This window comes from Dictyostelium discoideum, assembly GCF_000004695.1.
Source record: "Dictyostelium discoideum AX4 chromosome 3 chromosome, whole genome shotgun sequence".
Taxonomy (NCBI): domain Eukaryota; phylum Evosea; class Eumycetozoa; order Dictyosteliales; family Dictyosteliaceae; genus Dictyostelium; species Dictyostelium discoideum.
The window spans coordinates 4,297,552-4,318,340 of NC_007089.4; the positions used below are offsets into that span (position 1 = coordinate 4,297,552).

Genomic DNA, 20,789 nt, shown 5'->3' on the forward strand with positions numbered 1-20,789 from the left:
ATTTTTTTTTTCAAAAAACCATTTTGGAAAATTAATATTTGATTTAAAAAAATACCCCCCAAAAAAAAAAAAAAAAAAAAAAAAAAAAAAAAAAAATTATATTAATATTGTGAAAGATAATATTTGACTCACGCTATGTAAGACTTGTCTAGGTTGCATATTCTTGCTATATAATATTTTTGAGTCAACTAAGAAATATATGTAAATGAAAATAAGTTTTTAAAATATTTAAAAAAACAAATGGAAAAAAAAAAAAAAAAAAAGTTAATTTTGAAGTTCATACTTGATGACTCCTTATTGAACAATCAACATAAAAAAAAAAATAAAAAATAAAAAAAATAAAAAAAAATAAAAATAAAATTTTTGGCTTTTTAAATTTTTTTTTTTTTTTCATTTTTTTTTTTTTTTTTTTTTTTTTTTTTTTTTTTTTTTTTTTTTAAAAAGTTGTGTGTTATATTAATATTAAAAAAAATTTATTGTTATTATTATTTTCTTTTTTTTTTTTTTTTTGAACTAATACAATATAAATATATATATAAAAATATATTTATAAAAAAAAAAAAAAAAAGAAAAGTAGAAAGAGGAAAAAACAAAAAACAAAAAAAAAACAAAAAACAAAAAAAAACAATTGCAGATCCATAAAAAAAAGAAAAAAGAAAAATGACTTCCAAGAGGCAATATCCAATTGATCAAAGCAATCAATTAAGCCAAGGTCAAAATCCATCACCACAACAACCATTACAACAATACCCACAACAACCATATCAACCAAATCCAACTTATGGTAATGATACAACACAACAATGGAATCAAACTCCACAACAACAACAGCAACCACAACAACAAAATATTTCACCACCACAATCACAAAATCAAAATGGTGTACAAAATACAATTCATACAGGTGGAAGTAAAAGAGTTTATCCAGTCGATCCACAAAATGAAACATTATTATCATCAAACTTTAGCAATATGAACTTATCATCACAACAACAACAACCATTACCACAACCAACACATATACCAGTACCAGGCCCAAATACTACAACATATAATCCATATATACAACAACCACAACAACAACCACAACAACAACCACAACAACAACCACAACAACCACAACAACCACAACAACAACCACAACAACAAACGCAACAACCACAAACATGGAATACATCACCACCACAAACTCAACAACAACCAATTCAAACATTTACACCTCATATATCACCACCACAAACCCAACAACAACAACCACAACAAACAACACCATTCCAACCAATGCAACCAACTCAACCATCATATAGTCAACCACAACAAACACAACCATTACCATTACCACCAATGCAACCATCATATAATCAACAACCATATACTCAACAACCATATACTCAACAACCATATACTCAACAACCAGGACAACAATCGCAATATCAACAACCACAACAACAAACCCCACAACAACAAGCTGCAGTGGAACAACCAGTACCAACTTTAGAAAATCTTTGTCCTAAACCATTCATGAGATTATCAATGAATGCAATTCCAAATCATCCTTCAATTTTAAATAAAGTTCATATACCATTAGGTTTAAATATTCATCCATTGGCACATGATCCACAAGTAAGTAAAGTTATAAAAATAATCAATAATGATGATAATAAATAAATAATATAATAATAATAATAATAATAATAATAATAATAATAATAATAATAATAATAATTAATAAAATTTAATTTCATTTTAACATAGGGACCAGTACCAGTTGTTTATTCATCAATAATTAGATGTAGAAGATGTAGAACATATATAAATCCATTTGTTACTTGGTTAAATGGAGGTGGTAGATGGAGATGTAATATGTGTGAAAATATTAACGATAGTAAGTTTTTTATAATTATTTATTTTAAATGTAGTAGTAGTAGTAGTAGTAGTAGTAGTAGTAGTAGTAGTAGTAGTAGTAGTAGTAGTAGTAGTAGTAGTAGTAGTAGTAGTAGTAGTAGTAGTAGTAGTATTAGTTGTAGTATTTCAATTCAAAAAATGAATAATTTTTAAAATACTTATTTTATTTATTAATTTAAATTATTATTTATTATTTATCATTTTTTTTTTTAGCACCCCAAGATTATTTTTCACCAATTGATTTTACAACAGGCAAAAGATCAGATATTTTAAACAGACCAGAATTACAAAAAGGTTGTGTAGAATTTTTAGCATCAAGTGATTATTTAGTTAGACCACCACAACCACCAACCTATTTCTTTATAGTTGATGTTTGTTATGAATCTATAGTATCAGGAATGTTGAATACAGCGATCAATGCAATCAAGACCACATTGGGAGATTTAATTGAAAAGAGTAATGGTAGAGCAAGATTTGGTATAATGACATTTGATGATTCATTACATTTTTACAACTTGAAATCAAATCCATCCAATAGACCACAAATGTTTGTTGTTACCGATATGGATCAAGTGTATGTACCACCATTTGAAGACTTTTTAGTGAATCTAAAGGATGGTTTAGAGGTTGTAGAGAATACATTGAATATCATTCAAAGTATGCCACGTACTCAACAAAAGGTTGAGAGTTGTTTAGGTAGTGCATTGAAGGCAGCATTCAGCATTTGTGAGCGTGTTGGCGGTAAATTGATTGTCTTACAATCTTATATTCCACGTGGTCCATTGGGTAAGCTATCGATTAGAGATTATCAACCACTTTTGGGCACCAAGAAAGAGTCCACATTGTTACAACCAAGTAATGATGGTGAATTCTATAAGGAGTTGGCATTAAGTTGTACAAGTCAACAATTGAGTGTCGATCTTTTCCTCTTCTCCAATGATTATACCGACACTGCCTCTTTGGGTACCCTCTGTCAAATCACTGGTGGTTCAATGTATTATTATCCTTCATTTGTTGCCTCTCGTGATGGTCAAGTATTTGCTGCAAATCTCATTCATTCACTCACTAGAGACACCGCTTGGGAAGCAGTTATGCGTGTTAGAACTAGTCGTGGCTTAACCATCAACTCTTATCATGGTAATTATTTCTTAAAGACTTCTGATCTTTTAGGTTTACCAACTATCGATAGTGATAAAACCATTACTCTTCAAATGGGCATCAGTGATTCAATCGGTCAAAAGTATGCTTCACTTCAATCCGCTTTACTTTATACTCATTCTTGTGGTGAACGTAGGGTTAGAGTATTCACAATCTCAATTCCAGTGGTATCCAACTATCAAGATCTCTTTAGATACGCTGATATCAGTGTAGTTACAAGCCTAATCAGTAAGATGGCCATCGATAAGGCATTATCTTCAAGTTTAAATGATGCTCGTGATGCCATTGCCAATAAATGTGTTGAGATCCTTCAAGCATTCAAAGCCGCCTCTACATCGAATCCTCAAGCAAATCCAGCTGTTACCCTTAGTCAAAACGCTCCAAAACTATTGTTACCAGAAACCCTTAAACATCTTCCACTCTATGTCGTCTCAATGGTAAAGAGTATCATATTCTCAAGTCGTACCACTCATCCTGATTTACGTGCTTTCCATATGCAACGTATGAAAACTTTAGATTTGAATTCTTGTCTAAACTTTTTCTATCCTTATTTCTATTCTCTCTTGGCCCCTCCAAATTATCAACCACCAACAACTCCAAACACTCCATTCGTACCTCACTCATTTAAGCTATCCTCTGATGAACTCCAACGTAATGGTTTATTCGCTATTGTCAATGGTTATACTCTATATCTTTTCATTGGTGAACAATTACCTCAACCAGTTTTCACAGATATTTTCGGTGTCCCAGACGTTTCTCAACTTGATATCAACACCTTCCAAGATCTTCCAATCTTGGATAATGATCATAGTAGATACGCTCGTAAAGTAATTGAACTCGTTAGAAATAGTTATCCAGAATACTTGAAAATGTTTGTTGTTAAATCAACTGATAGACAAAGAAGACCTGAATTCCAATCACTTTTAATTGAAGATAGAACTCCAGAGGGTTGCTCTTATTATGAATTTATTATTCAACTTCAATCAAGAATTACTCAAAATTAATATTAATTTAAAAAAATAAAAATAAAAAAAATAAAAAAATAAAATAAATAAATAAAAAAAAAATAAAAAAATATATAAAAAATAAAATAAAAAATAATAACAATATTAAATAATTAAATAATTTATTTATTATTTTTTTTTTTATAGTTGGAACTTTTGTTTAACATATTAATCTAATTTATCTTTTTTCAAGATTTAATTAAGCTTTTTTTACAACCAAAATATCTAAAAAGATATTTTCTTAAATTTTTCTTAATTTTTTTTTTTTTATTTTTTTAAATTTGTTGGTTGAAAAAAAAAAAAAAAAAAAAAAAAAAAGAATTTTGTTTAATTAATAAAAAATGGAAAATAATATAGAAAATAATAATAATGAATATGATAAAAATAATGAAATATTATTTTGGAAAGTTTATCGTAATGTTTATTTAAATAAATATATTTATGAAATTTTAACTTGTATGGATATAGAATGTAATAATATTAGATACCTTAATCTGGATAGTAGAGCAAAATATAAAAATATTAAATCATTAGAATTTATGGTTGAAAAAAAATTGTTTGGATTGTTAAGATATAAAATTGAAAATGATGAATTCATTGACATTACAACAAAAGGAGTTAGAGAATTAATTAAGGCATCCTCATTCATATCAGTAACTATCACACCTGAGGGCAAAAAATTACAATCAAGGGTTGATAATGAAATGGCAATTGAATTATTTAAATTATTATTAAATAAAAAAACTTGTCATGTATTGGAAACCCAACCAATTAATAATGCAATACTATATAGCAGATATAGAATCATAGAGATCTTAATAAATGAACCATATAATACAGATACAGATATTGAAGTTTTTTTATTTTCAATTAGGAGATTAATGCCAGTTTCAATTTTAAAAAAATTATATGAAAATAGTTTAAGGTTTGGTGGTGCAATGGGTTTTGATAAAATGAAAAGTAATGTATATGGTGTTTCAAATTGTGAAACTCTAAATTACCTTTTGGATACTTTAAAAATAAATGTAAATAATATTAAATTATTTCAAGTTTCATTACCAATGAATTTCTTTTCATCTAGATTTTCAATAGATTTTTTATTAAAATTGGTTGCTGTTGGTTATTTTAATGAATCCATTTCAAAATCTTACGAGGATCCAGTTGAATATTTTTCAACAATAATTGATTCATTTAATAAATCAAAACATTCAAAGATTATAACCATAGATAAAATAGATCTATTTTTTGAATTGTATTTTAATATTAATCAAATTAAAAAAACAATAACTCAATACGATATTGATTTGATTAAAAATGAAATTTTATCAATAAAAAGACAAAATAATAATAATAATAATAATAATAATAATAATAATAATAATAATAATAATAATAATAATAATAATAATAATAATAATAATAATAATAATAATAATAATAATGAATCATTAACAACTCAACAATTATTTAAATTTTTAGTTGAAACTACAAACTCAAGAAAATTATACAAATTATATTATTATAATTATTTTGAATTAGTTGAAGAAAGTGAAATATTAAAATTAAATTTTCTAAACACACAAAAAACCAATTATATTCTAAGTATTATTAAAAGTTTTATCTCTATTAAAGGTTGCAAGGATAATGGTGACGGTGGCCAATTAGATATTAATAATTTTATTAAATTTTTAAAATCATTTTCAAATCAATATAAAAGAAAAAAATGCTCATTAGATAATGTGGCATTTAATTATATTAGGAGTACAATTTTTAAACATGTAAATGATAAAGAAACCTATGAAATAATTAAAAAATCAATCAACAATACTAAATTATTTAATATACTTCAATTACCAGTGGAATGGAATTCAAAATTAAAACAATTAATAAATGAAAATGAAATTCTTATTATCGATTCAAAGGAAACCATTGATTGGTTATATAAAGCTACGAAATCAGTTTATTTAAAATCAATTTACAATCAAAAGAGAATACGAGAAATGGTAACATTTGAATCTTTTTCATTATTTCAATATACAACTAATGTTCTAGAATCAACTCTCAGTAGAAAACATGTTGGTATATATAAAACTCCTATAATATTAAAACCTATTAAATGGTCACAAATATTAAACAACCCATTATCAGATGCATTAACTCAATGTAATTTAATAGATGAAATAATTGATCCACAATTTCAAAATAAAACGATCAATATAATTCACTTAATTAAATCATTAAAGATTAATAATTTCAAATTTGAAGGATCAAATTCTGATTTCAAACTAAATTTTAATTTAAAACTAATTAAAAATTTTATTAATCAAATCAATAATAATAATAGCAATAATAATAATAGCAATAATAATAATAATACCTTTGAAATTTTATCAAAAATTAAAATTGATTTATCAAAACAGAAAAAAACCCAAGTAATCAAAGAACTATATGATTCAATAATTGGATTGGATTTAAACCATTGCTTAGTAATATTAAATGGTATTGATTTATTTGATGATATCGATATAAAAGGAAGTTATATTGATTGTTTTTTTGATTTTTGGAATTGGATTTCCAAAAATCAAAATAAATCACCAATATCAAATTTAATTTATATAAATTATTGTAATGTACCATATATAAACACTGATATTGATAAATTCATTCAGTTTTTTAAATTTTGGATTAATAAAGCAATCTCAACCTTTAAAGAAATTAATAATTCCACTTCAAATGTCTTCAATATAAAGCATATAGCCTTTTTCCAAACAATAATTAATCATCTATACAATAGACTCATTCAAATTAGAGGTATCAAGTTTTTACATTTATTTGAAATTAGAAAATTAATTATTGATATTAATAAATATATAAATAATAATAATAATAATAATAATAATAAAAATAATAATAATAATAATAATAATAATAATAATAGTAGTAATAATAATAATTGTATAGTTATAAATCATAATTCATATCATGTATTTTATTATTTATTGATAAAGTACCCAAGTATTATAAAATACTTTTTTTTAGTAGCTGATATTTCAAAACCTCTTGATGACAAACTTTATATTTATGATTATAATTATGATAAAATGATACTCAGAGAACCAAATGGTTCAAAAGATAAAGTTAGAAGATTATTGGATGAAAATGTTTTCACATTTGATTACATTTTTGGTAATATCATATGTAAATTTGAAAACTGTTATAATCCAACCAATGGTGCACCATTTGAATCAATTTTAGAACATTTCAAATCATTCAACAATAATAATTTACATAATGCAAATAATTTCTCACAAATTTATTATTACTCACATCAATTAAATTATTTTTTAGATATTAGAAGGTTTGATTTATTCTTAAAAGAGGTTAAAACCATTCAATCTCTAAATAAAACAATTGAAAATATTGATGGGGTAATTGATAAAATCATTAAATATGTTTCCAATATTAGCCAAACAATAGATTTTCAACTATTACAGGAATCAATAGATGCATTATCAACTTTGGTTATTGGTGGAATTAAAAAATGTTGTCAAGTTTATTTGAAATGTGCAATTGTTGACCAAAGAACTGAAATCATATCCTATATTATCAATCACTATAATTTAGATTCACTCGACTCCAAATATTCAATTCATATTCCCAATTATAATATATATGAATATCTATATCAAAACCATCCCAATTTTAAGATTCCTTCATCAGGGTTATTTTAATACTTAATATTACCATTTAAAAATAAAAATTTTAAATTTTAGACATTTTTATAATCAAAATAATTAAAAATGAAATTTTATTTATTTTTTTTTTTATTTATTTATTTGTTTATTTAATTTTTTTTTTTTTTTATTTTTTTTTTTTTTATTTATATATTTTTCACTTATACAGCTATCTCTATTATTGCCCATTAATATTAAAACCTACACCACCTCTGCCTATTTCTCTTTTTGGGATTTATAAATTGCAATTTGTATTTATTGAGGAACAAATTTTCAAGAACTCTAATTGGATTTATTTTTGGAAATAAAAAAAAACTGAATTTCTAACCACCAACTTTTTCATTTTTTTTTTTTTTTTTTTTTTTCAAATATTTTTTTTTTTTATTAATTGAATGTTATTTAAATTAATAAAGTTACTATTATTTTTTATTTTAGCTATAATAGTATTTAAAATTGAAAATACAGACAGTATTACAAATACAATAAATTATAAATATCACCAACATAGTAATAATACATATAGTAATACAAAAAATAAAATGAAATCATGGAGAAATATGGCAATTGATTTAATAAAGGAAGAACAAGCAAGAGAAGATTATAGAAATAATAATTTTACAATTATAGACGGTAGTAATAAAAATGATTCATCTCAACAACAACAACAACAACAACAAGCAATTGTAGAAGCACCATTATATACTAAATTAAAGAGACAATATAGCAGATATTATAGATTTAAAGTGAAGGATACAATTAATCATCAATATTTAATGAACTATTTCATTCAAACTGAATTTGATAAAGATACAATGGATTTTATAATGGAAACACCAAGATGGAATTTCGTTTCAAATGCTGCAAATTGGATAATGTCATGGATGTATACAAAAACTGATATTATGGGATTCATTGGTAAAGGTAATATGATGTGTCTTTCAACTTATCAATATAAACAAATTCTAAAAATAAATAGAACTTTGCCAACTATAAAATTTGATGAAGAAGACGACAATGACCAAGATCCACTTAAAGTTTACTATGAATCATTATTAGATATTGGTGCTGGGTGTGGTTCAACAACATTATCAATGAAACCATTATTTAAAAATGTAACTGCAACAGAAGCTTCAAAAGGTATGATCTATAGTTTAAATAAAAAAGGTATTGATTCCGTATTTTGTTTAGATTTAGAAACTTGTGATCAATTAAAAAATAAACAATATGATATAGTATCTTGTTTAAATGTTTTAGATAGATGTGAAAAACCAATTAGTTTATTAAAGTAAGTTTTTTTTATTTTTTTTTTTATTTTTTAATTTTTAAAACTAATACAAGTATTAATATTATATATAAATATTAATATTATATATAGCACAATTAAGAAATTTTTAAAACCAAATGGTAAATTAATATTAGCAGTAGTATTTCCATTTAATCCTTATGTTGAATTTGGTGGTATTGATAATTCACCAATTGAAACAATAAATTTAGATCAAGAAACATTGTCAGAATATGTTGACTCTTTTAACAAACAAGTTTTCATTCCAAATAATTTCGAAATTGACTCATTCACTGTGGGACCTTATATTTCAGAAGGTGATGCACTTTATCAAAACTATGTTTTAACTGATGTTATTTTTGTTTTAAAAGTTAAAAATGAAGATCACTCAAATAATAAAATTTCAAATGATTTAATGTCTTGTGATTAAATTTTAAAAAAGAAAATAAAAAATAAAAAATAAAAACAAATTATTTATTATATTATATACAAAATTGAAATGAGTTTTATTTATCTCCTTTTTTGTTTATTTTTATTTATCTTTTTCTATCTCTATCCCTATCTATATCTCTTTCTCTTCCTCTACCTCTATCCCTGTCTCTTTCTCTTTCTCTACCTCTATCCCTATCTCTTTCTCTGTCTCTATCTCTGTCTCTATCTTTTTCTCTTTCTCTATCTCTATCTCTATCCCTATCTTTTTCTCTATCTCTATCCTTTTTCTTATCTTTATATTTTTTCTCTTTTTTCTTTTCCTTTCTTCTTTTTCTTCTTTCATAATCAGAATCATCACTTGATGAATCAGTGTCACTACTTGAATCACTTATATCACTAAATTGAGATAAATAAGATTTAACGTTTTCAACCCACTCCTCTTTTTCTTGTTCTTTTTTTTCTTTTTTCTCTCTCTTTTCTTTTCTTTTCCTTTCCTTTTTTTCCTTTTTCTTTTGTTCTTTTTTTAATTTCTTTTCTTCTTTTGATAAAGGTTCATTTAGTTCTTTTATTATACTTTTTAGTAATGGTGAAATTGATTCTTTTGTTTGTTGTTTTTGCTCTTGTTCTTTCTGTTTTTGATCTTGTTTTAAAAAAGAAGAAAATGGGTCTAAAGTGTTGTCTTGTTGTTTTTGTTGTTGTTGTTGATCTTGTTTTAAAAAAGAAGCAAAAGGATCTAATGAACCATCCTGTTTTTGTTCCTGTTGTTTTTGATCTTGTTTTAAAAATGCTGAAAATGGATCTAATTCATCACCATTTGACTCTTTATTTTTCTTTTGTTGTTGTTGTTGATCTTGTTTTAAAAATGAAGAAAATGGGTCTAATTGATCATCAGACATAGGCTCCATTTTTTGATCTTCACCATTTTGTTTATCATCACTTTCAAATATTGCCTTAAATAAATCGATTGGAGGTCTTTTGGCCTCCTTAACTTGAAATTCACCATTACTTTCAAATGTTGATACATTATATTGATCATTATTACCAAATAATTCTTCAAGATTTAATTGAGCTGTCATATTTAATGTTGATGCTGCTGTTACTGTGGTAGAAGTTGGACTACTACTTGATTGTAAAATAGGAGATGGTGATGGCGATGATTGTGTGGTTGCAGTGGGTATTGAATTTCGAATATTTGAATTTTGCTGTGTTGGTGAATTAGTTTCAAATGTAGCATCAAATGGTATTTGATAATGAGTTGGTATATTTAGTTTTGATTTCCAATCATTTGATGATTTTTGTTTTAATTGCTTTTCAATTTTAAAATTTTCAACCTCTTCTCTTGAGTAAGGTGGCTCAACATTGAAACGTCTACATAATAATAGTTCAGGTACCCATTTTTCAATTAATTTCTTTGATTTAGTTTTTAATTTATTATTATTATCTTTATTTTCATTAGATGTTGATGAAGAAGATGATGATGATACAAATCTATCATTTAATTTACTTTGAAGTGGTGAAAATGATTGAGCATACCTTTCAAAAACTTTATTCTCTTTTTCTTTTTCAATCTCTGAAATATCTCTATAACTTGAATAGTTTATTAATGATTGTTCTTTTAAATTCTTATCACCTTGTTTATCAAGTATATACTCATTAAATCTTAACCTTCTACCTGGATCCATTAAATATTCCATTGATTCTTTAATTATATTACCTGAGTTAATTATTGATTGTTGTGGTTGTGGTTGAATATTTTGAGTTTGTTGTTGTTGTTGTTGTTGTTGTTGTTGTTGTTGTTGTTGTTGTTGTTGTTGCTGTTTTTGTTTATTAATTGAAAGTTGTAATTCACCTAATAAATTTGATCTTTGAATTGGAGTGATTGTTACAATATTTGTAGGTTTTTGTAAAATATTTTTATCTAATGGTGAAGTGAATTTATGGTAATAATTAAAGTTAATTGGTAATTGTGGTGGTGGGAACCATTTAATTTCAAATGAAGTTTGACCACTACTTAATATAAATCCTTTCAAAGGTAATGTGCCATCAGAGCATCTTATTGTATATTTATTATCAATGGGTCTTAAAAAATCAACTATACCACTATTATTATTATTATTATTATTATTATTATTACTCTTTATTTTATTGTTTTTACTACCTAACCAAGTATTTTTATCTCTTTCTCTCTTTTTATCGAATAAACCAGTATCATAAATATCATCATGATTTTCATTACCATATAAATCGAAACCTTTGTCATCATCATCTTCTAATGCACCCAATCCAAATGATCCGATTGAAGACTTTGATGAATCCATTGATACACGGTTTGAATTTGATTTTTGATTTTGAAAACGCATATTTTTTACATCTTCAGAAGGTTCATAACCAACACCATAAACATTATTCTTTTGTCTAATGTCTAATAGTTTTTTACTTGGTTCATTTAAAAGTATATTTTTATAAGCTTCTTCATCACCTGTTTCATCCTCTTCATTATCATCACTTTCATCACTTTCATCAACATCTTCATTATCACCATTATCGAATGTATTATTATTATTATTATTATTATTAGTAGTAGTATTTTGAATGATTGATAAAATTGATTGAGGTATTTCTTCACCATCTTTAAGCTGTGATAATAGTTCAGAGGGTATTTCAACACCATCTAATGAAACCAATGATGATGATGATGATGAATGTCTAGACTTTTTATTTATTTTATTTGATTGCCTTTGTTTCTTTCTTTTTAATTTATTTTCTAATTGAATTCTCTTTAATTGACCCATAGGTTCATTCTTTAATTTATTCACACCCATTAATTTTAATAATTTTACACCTATAGATTCTTTTGATGCTTCAACTATATTATTATTACTACCTTCATTAAATAAACTTTTTAAATTATTTGTATTTAAATTATTACTATCTAAATTATTATTATTATTATTATTATCATTATCATTACCAAAACTACCCAATCCACTGAAATAATTAAAATCAGAATGAGTTGTTAATTCTTTTGCTCTATGTGTTAAATCTTCTTCATCCATAAAATCTTCTGGTTTTAATGGTTGAATATTATTAGATACTCTTTCAGTTTTTGATGATTTAAAAGTTGACGGTGTCCATCCTTCTTTTGAACCAACTGAATTGAAATAACCTGCTGAAAATCCACCTGTAAATGCACCATGAATCTCTTTCTACCACTTTCATCCATTACCTCTTGTTTATGAATCGGTTTAAATGATTCTTTAAATGTTTTATTACTATTTGGTGTAAAATCATCATCATCTTTAAATTCAAATAATGTTCCAATTAATTTATTATTATTTTTATTATTATTATTCTTTTTTTTTATATAATTATAATTTTCTTCATTTTCATTATTATTGCTATTATTACTATTATAATCATAAAAATTATTATAATTATTTCTTTTCATATTTCTTTTGTGGTGGGGGTGAAATGAGAAATGAATTAATGAAAAAAAAAAAAAAATAAAATAAAATAAAATAAAAAAAAAATAAAAAAAAATAAAAAAAATAATTAAAATCCCATCTGAAGAATTTTCTTTTTTAATAAAAAATTAAAAAGCTAAGAAAAAAAAAAAAACTAAAATTAGTTTTGTAATTTACCATTACTATCAAATAAAAAATTTAAAATAATAATTTTTTTTTTTTTTTTTTTTTAATTTTTCTAAAGGATTCATTTTTTTATTTTTTTATTTTTTTTTTTTTATTTTTTTTCGTTGGATTTGATTAAATTAAATTTATCAGTCACAAGAAAAAAACAGAACGATGTCAGGTGATAAACTTAAAGCCACATTAACAATTGGAATTACAGATAGCGAATTAATAAATTTAGAATCTAATGGTAATGATATCACAGATGAATATATAAAAAATGAATTTCAAGAGGACACAAGTAAAGGTGGAATCAATGATTTATTAAAAAACATCATATCAATGCAACAAATTACCAATGTCGAATTAACAAAATTTGTAAATAAAGAAAAATCTGAAAAATTAGCCACAATTGACCAAACAGTACAAACAAAATCAAAAAAACAACAAAATAAAGGTAAGGTATCTATATCATAATATTTATTATCCCACATTTCTCTTTTTTTTTTTTTTTTTTTTTTTTTTTTTTTTTTTTTTTCAATACTAACATCAATTTTATATGTTTTAGAAAAACAGCAACAAAAACAGCAACAACAACAACAACAAAATAAAAAAAGAGTAGAAAATGATAATGGTAATGGAAATGATACAAACAATGAAGATGAAAAAGTTGTGAAACAACAAAAATTGGAATGAAAAAATAAATAAATAAAAATAAAATTGTATAGATAAGATTAGATTTGATTATTTATTATATTGTATTACTGTGGTATAGATACACACACACATTTTCACGCATAATATAATAAGATTTATTTATGTGGTACATTTTATTTTATTATTTCAATTTCTGTATATTTTTATTATTATATATATTTTATCCTGTTGTTTTTTATTTTGTTTCTGTATTTTTAAATTATTATTATTATTATTATTATTATTATTATTATTATTATTATTATTATTATTATTATTATTATTATTATTATTATTATTATTATTATTATTATTATTATTATTATTATATTATTATTATTATTATTATTATTTATTATTATTTTATTTTTTTAATAATTTAATACTAAAGATTTAAAGAAATATTTGACCAATCTTCCCAATATTGTTTTGCTTTTGTTAAAATAGCAACCCATTCTTTCATTGAATCTTCAGATTCAGCGGCTAAAAGTAAAGTATGTTTTGGATGAACCAATTGAAAGCAATGAATATAGGGTTTGAATTTTTTATCTTTTGGAAGGATTTCAATTGATTTAATTTCTAAAATGATTAATTCACCTTGAGGTTTTGGATCGTTATTATATTTATAATAGAATAAAACATCACGTTCCAAAGAGAACCAACGAGTTTTCCAACTTTTCATTAACCCATTCATTTTGAAGAGGAAACCCGATTTGGAGGGTAACGTATCGAACTTCTCTCTCAAAGCATCCTCAGCCATGAAATCTGGATAAACATATTTCAATAACCAATTCTGACTTTTTGAACCATTTAATAGGAATTCGGTTGTTGTCGATCTAATCATACCATCCACTAAAATTAAAACTTCTTCTGGTTTCAGTGGACGATTATTGTATAGAATCGTTTCAATCTTTTCCCTAATCTTTTTTTGTGCGATTGCTGTTGACTCTTCACCAATTGTTACACCACCAATCTCTCTACTAATTTTAAATGTACATAAATAATAACGTAATGAATCCACTAAATCACAAAGTTTAGTTGATGATGTTCTATCTGATTGTTCCTCCAAAACTTTACCACAAAACCATAAAACTGATGCAATATCAATTGATGGTACTTTATAACTTTTAATACCCATCTGTATAAATAATTCAATTGTATTCTTTACTTGTTCATATTTATCAATCTTTACAAATGTATTAATTAATGCTTCATAAATTAATTTTTCTTCTCTATATTTAAAAAAAAATTTTAAAATTAATATAAATTTTCTTTTTTTTATTATATATATATATCAAAATTTTAATTTATACTTTAAACCTGAATTATTTAAAATTGTTAAAATTTCTTGATAAGTTTGGATTGCATTTAAATATTTCTTTTCAGTTTGTTGTAATTTTGATTGTTCTAATGAAATTGAGATTAAAGCTTTTCTAATTTCAGTTGTTCTTTCTTGTGATTGATTACTTGTATCTTTTAATGATTCATAGTATAAAGTTGTTAAACATACATTACATTGATTCAATGTATTAATTAAAATATCAGTTGGTGTTTGTATTATACATTGTGATGAGGATGATGATACTCTTGATTGTAATGGTAAATGTGCTCTTGATGGTGATATACCAATATTACCATTATTAAATGTTGTTGTTGTGGTTGCTGTTGTATTATTAGTATTAGTAGTATTAACACCACTACTAATATTTGATAACGAAGAAGAGGATGCCGATGACGATGATGATGATAATGATGATGATGATAATGATGGTGAAATTGGTTGTGGTTGATTTTGTGATGGGGTTGTTGGTAATAATGTTTTAGCAGTTGGTTTAATATATTGTTGTTGATGTAATTGAAATTGTTGTTGTTTTTGAAGTTTTTGTTGTTCATTAGTTTGTTGAATATATTTATGAATGTCTAATACCAATTGATAGAATGTTGTATAACCACCCTCTGCTTTACCCTTGAATGATTTTATAAATACTTTTGATGATTTATCATATTGATTATTCTCCAACATTGATAATCCCAATAAATCTAAACATATACAAACTTCATTACTATCTCCACCATATAATATCTCTCTAATATGTAATGATTGATTACCAAATTGAACTGAATCTTCATATAAATTACATTTTCTACATGAATCCGCTAAAATATACATTAAATAACCACAAATTGGTGATTCCCTTTGGAAGGTTTTTTTTAAATAATTAGAAAAAAAAAAAAAAAAAAAAAAAAAAAAAAAAAAAAAAAAAAAAAAAAAAAAAAAAAAAATTAATAATTAGTATGCAGTAAATTTTAATTATTAATTATTAATTATTAATTATTACTTTAAAACAACTTCATCTATTGCTGGTAATAAACTTTTTAATGAATTTATTTTATTTAAACTTTGATCTTCTAAACATGCTTTTATAACTTTGGTAACTGTTTCAGAGTATTGTTGTTTATGTAAACCTGGTTTTAAAAATCTTAAATTGGTTTCAATGGTCTTATTGATAAATGTTTCTGCCATAGTTGTAGTAATTAATAACTACCTTTATTAGTAGTATTTTTTTTTTTGGTTTTTTTTGTTTTTTTTTTTTTTTTTTGTTTTTTTTTTTGTTTGTTTTTTTGGGTGTATGTTTTTTTTTTTTTTTTTTTTTTTTTGTTTTATCCAAAAACTTGATTTACTATTGATTTGGAAAATTTCTTTTGACTTTTATGACTTTCTGTGTTTTTTTTTTTTTTTTTTTTTTTTGATTTTATGTGTATTACAAAGCCGAATGAATTTATGATGTGTATTTAAATTTGGGTTCTTGTCGTTTGGGATCTTTTTGACTTAAAAAAAAAAAAAAAAAAATTATTTTTTTAAATTTTCTTTTCTAAAATCAAAAAAAAAATAAAAAAAAAAAAAAAAATTATTTTTTTTTATTTTTTTATTTTTTTTTTTATTTTTTTTTATTTTTCTAATTTTTTTATGAATCATTATAAAAAATATCTCAATCAGGTTCTATTGCGAGTCAAAAATAGTTTTTAAAGGGGTTTTGTTTTTTTTTTTTTTTTGTTTTTTTTTTTTTTATTTTCTTATAAAAATTAATTATTAATAATGTTAATCCCTTTTTTTTTTTTATATTTAAGGTTTTATTATTTTTATTATTATTATTTTTTTTATTATTGATCATTATTTTTTTTTTTTTTTACACAGTTTTTCTTTTTTTCTTTTGCACTTTTTACAATTTTTATTTTTTTTTTTTTTTTTTTTTTTAAAGGGATGGGTGATTCTGTTCTCAAGATATTACTATTTTTTATTTTTTTAATTGAAATTACCACCCTCAAAAAAAAATAAAATAAAAAAAATAAAAAAAATAAAAATAGCGCTAATCATAAATGGTTGTTGTGTTTAGAATAAAAAAATAAAAAATGAAAAAAAAAAAAAAAAAAAAAATGAAAATTTTTTTTTTTTTTATTTTTTTCACAATTATTTATTTTTTTTACAAAATAACGAGGATACCGATAAAAATAAAAAATTAAAAATTAAAAAATGACAGATCCAACATGTGATATCTATACATCTAAAGTTAAATCATTAAAAAAAACATCACCAGCATCTTTAAATTCAAATAGAGCTATTGCATTATCAAGAACTAAATCAATAATTGCAAGTGATAATAAAGTTATTAAAATCAAAGTATGTGTGAAAAATAAAAATATCTTTTATTTTTTTATTATTTTTTTTTACTAAAAATACATTTATTTTATATTATTATATTTTAGATTGAATTACCAAAAATTGAAAATAAAATATTTTCAAAAATTAAAGGTATTCCATCACCATTTAAAATTGAAACAAGTAATGAAACTATATATGACACAAAATTAAAATACGAAATCCAATCACTTTCATCATCAAAATCATATGATAAAATATCAGCAATTGATTCAAGTGGATCAGTTTGGATTTCAAATTATAATAATAATAATAATAATAATAATAATAATGATGATGATGATGAAATTGTACATTCATATTCAATTAATTATGATAATAATAAATTTACAGAGTTAGGATGGGCAGGATCATCATTTAATACTAAAGATTCAACAATAATTGCAAAAACTCAATTTTATCAAAAAAATATTCAAATTTATAAAGGTGATCAATTATCACAAACCATTCAATTAATTCAAAATCCAACTCAAATTAATTATTTTGATCATGAAAAATCTCAAACTTCACTTTTAGCTATAACTGAATTTAATCAATTAAAAATTTTTGATCCAAGACAATCTTCAAATAATTGTTGTATTCAAAAGTTTACTGTATGTATACATTTAAATTTATTAATTTATTTATTTTCAATTTGCGTGCGTGCGCACTAATCATTATATATATTTTTATTTTTTATATATAGCCAGGAACATCATGGTTATATTCAATGGCGATTTCATCAAATTCAGAATATATAGCAGTTGGTGGATCATCAAGAACTGTTAGTGTTTATGATACAAAGAGATGGAATAATTCAGGTAATTGGAAGAATTGTTTAAAGTACGAGATTACAAATATTGAATTTTCAAATACAAGACCTTCGATTTGTTATGTTGGTGGATTGGATTCAGAAGTTTTAGCAGGTGAATGGAATGGTTCAAGTGGTGTCGATCATTTCACTGGTCTTAGAGTTGATTCCAAATGGTTAGGTTTATCAAAATTAAGAGATCAAGAATATATATTTGGTTATACTGGTTCTTCTTCAATCTATTATATCGATAATTGTGATAAATTATTCCAAGGTACTTTATCTGAAAAATCATTACACAATACTTCAAAACAAGAAAAAAAACAACAACATCAATTAAATAATCAATTAAAACAACAACAACAAAAAGATAAACAAGAACAACAACAACAACAACAACAACCAAATGAACAAGTTATGCAAGAAAGTGATAATAGTAATAGTAATAATAATAATAATAATAATGAAACAACAATTGGTAAAGCAAGATCAATTGAAGGTTCACCAACAGGTGATGAAAAACATCAATCAAAAAAATTAAAAAAGGAAGAATAAATAAATAATTTATTATTAAAACAAATAACTTTTTTATTTTTTTTATTATTATTTTGATAATTTTAAAATTGTACTAAATAATTGTATTCTTTGAGTAATATATTGTTGTTGAGTTAAATCTATTAATGGTTTAGATTGCCACATTGGAATTGTATTATTTAATTTATCGATTGTAATATTTGATGTATTACCATTTTTATAATCTTTAATATCATCAAATAGAATTTGTTTCATTTGATAATCTTGTTCATAATTATTATATGATATTGTCATAAATTCAATAAGATCACTAATTGATAATTCTAATTTAGTTTTACCTCTATTACTAATTATCTAAAATTGTATTAATTAATTTATTAATATTTTTTTAAATACTTTACACCCTAAATTATATTATATATATATATATATTAATAATTAATGATAAATTACATTTAAATCATTTAAATTTTTTAAATGAATTAATTTTTTTGAAATTTCTAAAAGATTATTTAATTTATTTAAATTATTATTTATATTTTCAATTGATTTTCTTATTGATTCAATTGGTTCTTTTATTTTCATTATAAGTTGTTGTTGTTGTTGTTCTATTGAGGTTGTAGTTTTTGATTTAATTGTTGTCGATGATAAAGCACTTTCATCATCAATATTACCTTCAATAGTTGAACAATAATCTAATATCTTTTCAAATTGATCATTTGATTCTTCATTGAAATGATCTATCTCTGATTTAATATCTTGAAATTCATTATAGTATTTTTGAATTTCAAGTAACGATATTTCCATTTTCTTTTTAATTAAAAAAAAAAAAAAAAAAAAAAAAAAAAAAAAAAAAATTGTTTGGGTGGTAAAAAATAAAAAAAAAAATAAAAAAATAAAAAAAAAAAAAAAAAAAAATTTTTTATTTTTTTTTTAATTTTTTTTTTTTAAACAATAACCCAGTTTTATTTTTTTATTTTTAATATGAATTTGGTTCTTAAAAATAAAACACCCAAAAATACACAAAATGATATAAAATTTGAAAAAAAAAAAAAAAAAATAAAAATAAATCATTTTGTTTTTTTTTTTTTTGTTAGTCAAAAATTTTATATTTGGATTTATTTATTATCTTTTGTTATTTGCAAGGGTAATGATCAATATTTACACTTTCTATAGAATAGTAAATTGAAAAAAAAAAAAAAAAAAAATGAAAAAAACAAAAAATTAAGTTAATTGGTTATTTCTATTTTTTTTTTTATTTATTTTTTTTTTTATTTTATATTTATAAAAAAAAAAGAAATTGATTAAAAACTAACATTTAATATTTTCTGCATGGTGGTTGATAATGATTACATGGTGGTGGTGGTGGTGGTGGTTGACAAATTGGCTTTTTGCAGCCACCTCCGTTACCCCATGTTTTTGATGGTGGTCCTCCATATCCACTTGTTTGATTAGAGCTCAATTCCATACCATTTGATGTTGAAGTAGAAATTGAATCATTTGATATCTTTAAACCATTACCTAAACTTGTGATTGAATCTGTTAAAGAATAATAATAATAATATTAATAATATAGCAAAAAAAAAAAAAAAAAAAATATTTTAATCAAATATATAATATTTACCAATAATTGCCATTTTATCTGTTTAATATATTTTTTCAAAATTATTACTATTTTTTTTATTTTTTTTTTTATTTTATACAAATATACATTTTTACATATTTTGATTAAAAAAAAAAATTAAAAAATAAAATAATAAAAATGAATTAAAATATTTTAATTGGAAACACATTAACTTGTTTTAAAAACATAAATTATCAATACACCCATTTATTACCAAAAAAGTAATATTTTATTTTTCTTTGATTAAATTTCAATCCCATATTAAAAATATTACCCCAATCTG

The 20,789-nt window shown here is 23.0% G+C and overlaps 10 protein-coding genes across 10 annotated transcripts; 5 read left to right on the forward strand and 5 right to left on the reverse strand.

Annotated features, from left to right (window-relative positions):
• Positions 1-660: 660 nt before the first annotated feature.
• Positions 661-4,067, forward strand: sec24 (hypothetical protein; the record flags this gene model as incomplete). The annotated part of the gene is made up of 3 exons (XM_635823.1): positions 661-1,623; positions 1,756-1,885; positions 2,119-4,067. 3 exons carry the CDS (start codon positions 661-663, stop codon positions 4,065-4,067), a joined length of 3,042 nt encoding a protein of 1,013 aa, XP_640915.1.
• A 341-nt stretch (positions 4,068-4,408) lies between these two features.
• DDB_G0281257 (hypothetical protein) lies at positions 4,409-7,798 on the forward strand (the record flags this gene model as incomplete). The annotated part of the gene is made up of 1 exon (XM_635824.1): positions 4,409-7,798. The coding sequence occupies one exon, from the start codon at positions 4,409-4,411 to the stop codon at positions 7,796-7,798; it is 3,390 nt and encodes a 1,129-aa protein (XP_640916.1).
• A 395-nt stretch (positions 7,799-8,193) lies between these two features.
• Positions 8,194-9,513, forward strand: DDB_G0281259 (hypothetical protein; the record flags this gene model as incomplete). Its single annotated transcript, XM_635825.2, has 2 exons — positions 8,194-9,086; positions 9,177-9,513. The coding sequence occupies 2 exons, from the start codon at positions 8,194-8,196 to the stop codon at positions 9,511-9,513; spliced, it is 1,230 nt and encodes a 409-aa protein (XP_640917.2).
• Positions 9,514-9,619: 106 nt separating this feature from the next.
• On the reverse strand, positions 9,620-12,963 carry DDB_G0281261 (hypothetical protein; the record flags this gene model as incomplete). Its single annotated transcript, XM_635826.3, is given in 1 exon segment — positions 9,620-12,963. A coding segment is annotated over 1 exon segment (3,344 nt).
• A 355-nt stretch (positions 12,964-13,318) lies between these two features.
• Positions 13,319-13,840, forward strand: DDB_G0281263 (hypothetical protein; the record flags this gene model as incomplete). The annotated part of the gene is made up of 2 exons (XM_635827.1): positions 13,319-13,601; positions 13,713-13,840. The coding sequence occupies 2 exons, from the start codon at positions 13,319-13,321 to the stop codon at positions 13,838-13,840; spliced, it is 411 nt and encodes a 136-aa protein (XP_640919.1).
• A 385-nt stretch (positions 13,841-14,225) lies between these two features.
• On the reverse strand, positions 14,226-16,010 carry DDB_G0281265 (hypothetical protein; the record flags this gene model as incomplete). The annotated part of the gene is made up of 2 exons (XM_635828.1): positions 14,226-15,072; positions 15,154-16,010. The coding sequence occupies 2 exons, from the start codon at positions 16,008-16,010 to the stop codon at positions 14,226-14,228; spliced, it is 1,704 nt and encodes a 567-aa protein (XP_640920.1).
• Positions 16,011-16,175: 165 nt separating this feature from the next.
• Positions 16,176-16,364, reverse strand: DDB_G0281267 (hypothetical protein; the record flags this gene model as incomplete). Its single annotated transcript, XM_635829.1, has 1 exon — positions 16,176-16,364. One exon carries the CDS (start codon positions 16,362-16,364, stop codon positions 16,176-16,178), a length of 189 nt encoding a protein of 62 aa, XP_640921.1.
• Positions 16,365-17,372: 1,008 nt separating this feature from the next.
• DDB_G0281269 (hypothetical protein) lies at positions 17,373-18,903 on the forward strand (the record flags this gene model as incomplete). Its single annotated transcript, XM_635830.1, has 3 exons — positions 17,373-17,519; positions 17,606-18,151; positions 18,244-18,903. The coding sequence occupies 3 exons, from the start codon at positions 17,373-17,375 to the stop codon at positions 18,901-18,903; spliced, it is 1,353 nt and encodes a 450-aa protein (XP_640922.1).
• Positions 18,904-18,951: 48 nt separating this feature from the next.
• On the reverse strand, positions 18,952-19,689 carry DDB_G0281271 (hypothetical protein; the record flags this gene model as incomplete). The annotated part of the gene is made up of 3 exons (XM_635831.1): positions 18,952-19,236; positions 19,284-19,286; positions 19,336-19,689. 3 exons carry the CDS (start codon positions 19,687-19,689, stop codon positions 18,952-18,954), a joined length of 642 nt encoding a protein of 213 aa, XP_640923.1.
• Positions 19,690-20,200: 511 nt separating this feature from the next.
• DDB_G0281273 (hypothetical protein) lies at positions 20,201-20,519 on the reverse strand (the record flags this gene model as incomplete). The annotated part of the gene is made up of 2 exons (XM_635832.1): positions 20,201-20,421; positions 20,507-20,519. The coding sequence occupies 2 exons, from the start codon at positions 20,517-20,519 to the stop codon at positions 20,201-20,203; spliced, it is 234 nt and encodes a 77-aa protein (XP_640924.1).
• Between the last annotated feature and the right edge of the window lie 270 nt (positions 20,520-20,789).